Source organism: Nicotiana attenuata, unplaced genomic scaffold, assembly GCF_001879085.1.
Source record: "Nicotiana attenuata strain UT unplaced genomic scaffold, NIATTr2, whole genome shotgun sequence".
In the NCBI taxonomy this organism is placed as follows: domain Eukaryota; kingdom Viridiplantae; phylum Streptophyta; class Magnoliopsida; order Solanales; family Solanaceae; genus Nicotiana; species Nicotiana attenuata.
In genome coordinates, this window is record NW_017670808.1 from 65,705 (window position 1) to 69,861 (window position 4,157).

The 4,157-nt window shown below is 37.3% G+C and overlaps 1 protein-coding gene across 1 annotated transcript; it reads left to right on the forward strand.

Moving 5' to 3' along the window:
* Nucleotides 1-2,970: 2,970 nt before the first annotated feature.
* On the forward strand, nucleotides 2,971-3,825 carry LOC109243506. Its single transcript, XM_019410452.1, has one exon. The coding sequence runs from the start codon at nucleotides 2,971-2,973 to the stop codon at nucleotides 3,823-3,825; it is 855 nt and encodes a 284-aa protein (XP_019265997.1).
* The last annotated feature ends 332 nt before the right edge of the window (nucleotides 3,826-4,157 follow it).

A 4,157-nucleotide genomic window follows, 5' to 3' on the forward strand; every position in this document is an offset into this window, starting at 1 on the left:
GAACTCCCGTAAAATTTGCGGGAGTTCCAGCATAGTCATCCTGGAACTCCCGTAAAATTTACGGGAGTTCAAGCATACTTATGCTGGAACTCCCGTAAAATTTGCGGGCGTATTTTTCCGGATTTTGAACAGTGTTTTTGCTCAGATTTAAAGTGGCTAAATTTCGATGACTTTTGAAACTTAGCTATTTTTCAACGACCAATGGTAAATCTGGCTATTTTTGAATTTCTCCCCTATTGCCATGTATTCCAAATGGAGTGCAGGCAAAAAAGACGGCTAGGTGTCAATTCACCACGAGATCTGTTGGTTGCCAAAGTAGACCCCTCATTTTAGTCTTCAAATAAGTTTTACTCCTTATTTAATAATAATAATAATAATAATAATAATAATAATAATAATAATAATCACTTTAAAACAACGAAACAACTTTAAAGACGAAAGAAGAAACTTTTTTGTTGTTTCAGGTGACCCCGTTTTCGAAAAAAAAAAAAAAAACCACGTGAAACAAAAGAAAGTTCTTTTTTTTTTAAATGCCAAGTAGATAAGTGAGCATAAGAATCACTACTTTGTTTTGAACTCTATCAGAGCCAAACAAAGAAAGAAGCGTTATGGAGAAAGAAAACGGACAAAAGATATCTGACTTTGTTTGTTGCGAAGGTTTAAGACTGTCCTTTTTTTTTTTTTTTTAATTTAATCCTAACCAATATAATTCAAAAATGAAATTCCTCTAAATATAATGTGGTGCTCCTCATTCCATTTATGTTACATCACATATAATGATCAAGTTTTTATGTTACTTGTTATCTTACACGCTTTAAAGGGGATTGTCACATAAATAGTCGGCCATATTTACTGTTTATTTTTTCTAGTCGGTATACATAAATTATATATTGAATATATATTGTTATACACATAGTATACATGAGTTATGCATATCTTATACATGGATCTGTCGGCTTTTTTTAATTTAAGAGATTAGGCGTGAGTTGCTATTTATGTTGGGCTAAAACGGCTCAATGACACTCTTAACATGGTGTGATATTGTCCGCTTTGGGCCAAGCCCGCACGGTTTTCCCCAAAAGGCCTCACACCATTAAGAGATCCCTACACCTTATATGTAGACTCCCAATCTTTTCAGCTACCAATGTGGAACTTTTTTCGCACACCCAACAATTTAGGTTAATTCTTCTTGAAGAAAACGTCTCCAGGTGAAGTTATATTACCATCACATCCATTTATTCTGAAACAAAATTCCTCATCTCAATTAAAAGTTGGAACGCAATGATCTGAGATGATGAGAAATCAGTATCTATAAATTTGATGGACCAACCATGGCGTGGGAGGTGAGATATATCAATAGCTCTCATTCGCCACAAACATAATCTCATTTTTCTTTTTTATTTTTTGTGACAAACATTCGCTACGGTACGGTAAAGTACACATATAGCCCTTAAAGTGGACGGTCTTGAATTTTTATCCCCGTTTGCCTCATTAACAGGACTTCAAGTTTAACAAATATTGGCTCTCGCTTGCTCCACGAGCAACACTTTTAACTTTTGACCTTGAAATTTTGCATTAGAGCAAGCGGGAGTCAAAAGTTAAAGACCACCCCTAAAAGTGTCATATTTCTGCAATTTATGTGCATAAATTATATATCCACATGTACATGAAAGCACTTGGATCCATGTTCCAACTTCAAACATATAACTCCATTTTCGCTATTCTTTTTCCCACTGGCCACAATTTTCATATATATACACACACTTGAGGGCAAGATAATCGATGCTGCACCTACATGTTTGAGTATAGAGTCCATATGTGAGAACCCATGTACTCCTTTTTATATAGGAGTGGTAAACAAAACAAAATATGACCTATTAAACAACTATTTCCCAGTCTATGTGACTTCTGATCAAAGAGTGGCTAAGCTGTAACTCTAACATGGCCTTGAAGGCTGGCCTGGGTTACATTTCAATACGAGTATACTGTGGACTTCAGACCAATTGAGAGATATATTTAAATTGCTTGATTCTATTCAAGAGGTCATGGGTTCTCTCCATCCTTTGTCCCACCTCACCTACCCAACCTAACAAGTTGTTTGCTGCAAATTCAAGAAAAGAAAAAAGGTAAAATGAACAACTCAATTTACCAAGGCAATAGAGCAAACAGAACCTAACTCCCTCTCTCTCCTCAGAAGTGAAAAAGAAAGAAGAGAAACTAACACATGCCAAAGAGCAAAATAATCAAATATGTAATCAGATCTAGGATCTTGAATTAATGAGTTCGGAATAAAAGTAATTTATAAAATGCATATATGTTAGTTTGTTTTATAGCAAAAATAATGAATTGACTAATAGGGCCTTATTGACAGTTTCTTTAACTGCAGCTCAGATGGACATGTCGCAGATTTGAATATTATAACATCTCAAAAATCGATCAACTAAACTAACTTTTACCAATTAAAATGCGTTAGATACAAGGAGCTTTCTCTCTCTACCTTCACTCGTGCTCTCGGCGCATGTTAGCTAAACATACACCGGTGTGGCCATGGCAGGAGCGAGAGGTTGGGGACGAGGAAGGGGACACGGACGACCAAGGAAAGTACGTATAGTAGCTTTTAGGAGGTCAGTTGGAGCTCGAATTAAAGGAGATGGAACACCTAAAACAGCAACAACGGCTTCCCCTGTTCAAATGGCTGAAGAGATTAGATCTGTGGAGGTAGGATCTACATCGAGTGCTAGTGGGATTCCAAAGAAGCTGGTAATGACGGAGCCTATGAAGAATACAACAGAGGTGATACCCCAGAGAAATGTAGAGGTGAAGGCAGTACAAGCCAATGAAACAGTGATTCCAGTGCAAGCCAATGAAATGATTCCAGTACAGAAATCAGCTGAACGAGTAGCGGAAATAGCAAATCCGGTGGGTGCATGAGCAAATCTGTTCAAAGGAAACAGATCTGCAACTAATGGCATGTCACTAACCTACATCCCACCACAAATTGTTAATGGCCGAACTGTAGTGCAATTGGAAGCTGAGGAAGTAGAACCAGAGGAGGAAAAATGGAACTTTGCTCTAATTGTCTATATCATAGGAGAAACACCTGGATACAACGCTATGAGCAGGTATATTAGCCAAAATTGGTTGAATATAGATACTCCAGAACTGTATTTACATGATGAGGGATATTATGTGGTCCGATTCAATTCAATAACTGATATGCATATTGTTTATTATGCTGGACCATACACCCTTAGTAATCGCTCTATAATTTTGAAGCCTTGGACAACGGATTTTGATTTTAGCAAAGAATTTCCCACTGAGATTCCATTATGGGTCAAATTCCCTAATTTGCCTATAAATTGCTGGGGTAGCAAATCCTTGAGTAGGATAGCAAGTGCGTTAGGGACTCCTGTATTTGCAGATGAGTGTACCACAAAGCAAACAAGGATATCCTTCGCGAGAATGTTGGTGGAAATAAATATCAGCCGTCCACTCCTTGATGAAATTACAGTAGTTGATCCAAAAGGGAAGTATTTTCAACAAACTGTGACACATGACTGGAAGCCTGAATTCTGTGGAGTATGTCAAGTAGTTGGGCATAGATGTCGTGAAAAGGGGAAAGAGGATAATCAGCAAGATGCACAACGTAAAAGAAAAAGGAGTAATAAAGCTATTACACAAGAATATAGATGCAAAGGTCCTGTGCAAACAACTTTAACAGATGGAGAGCAAGTAAAACCACTTAAGGAGGACAAGCAGCAAAGTCAACAACTAAATGAAGAGAAAAGTGTTACTCTTGCTGGTAGAGTAGAAGAAAAAACATAAAAGAGTAGAGGGAAAACTATAGCAACAAGCCCAGAGTTCAACCTTCAAAACTTTCCCATACTGTGTTCTGTACCAATTAAGAATGGATTTGAAGTTATACATGGAGGAAACAGTGAAGGTCAAGGCCTACCTCTGGATAGAGGGGGGATTCAAAACTATCTAATGAATTGGATATTTTGGAATGTTAGAGGAATAAATAAGAGGTATAAACAGAAGGAGTTGGGGAATTATTTGAAAACAAAAAAATAAGACTGGCAGGATTAATAGAAATAAGTGTCGCGCCCCCTTTTTCCTTCGCGAAAATCGGGTTTATGACATTCGGTTGGGACAAC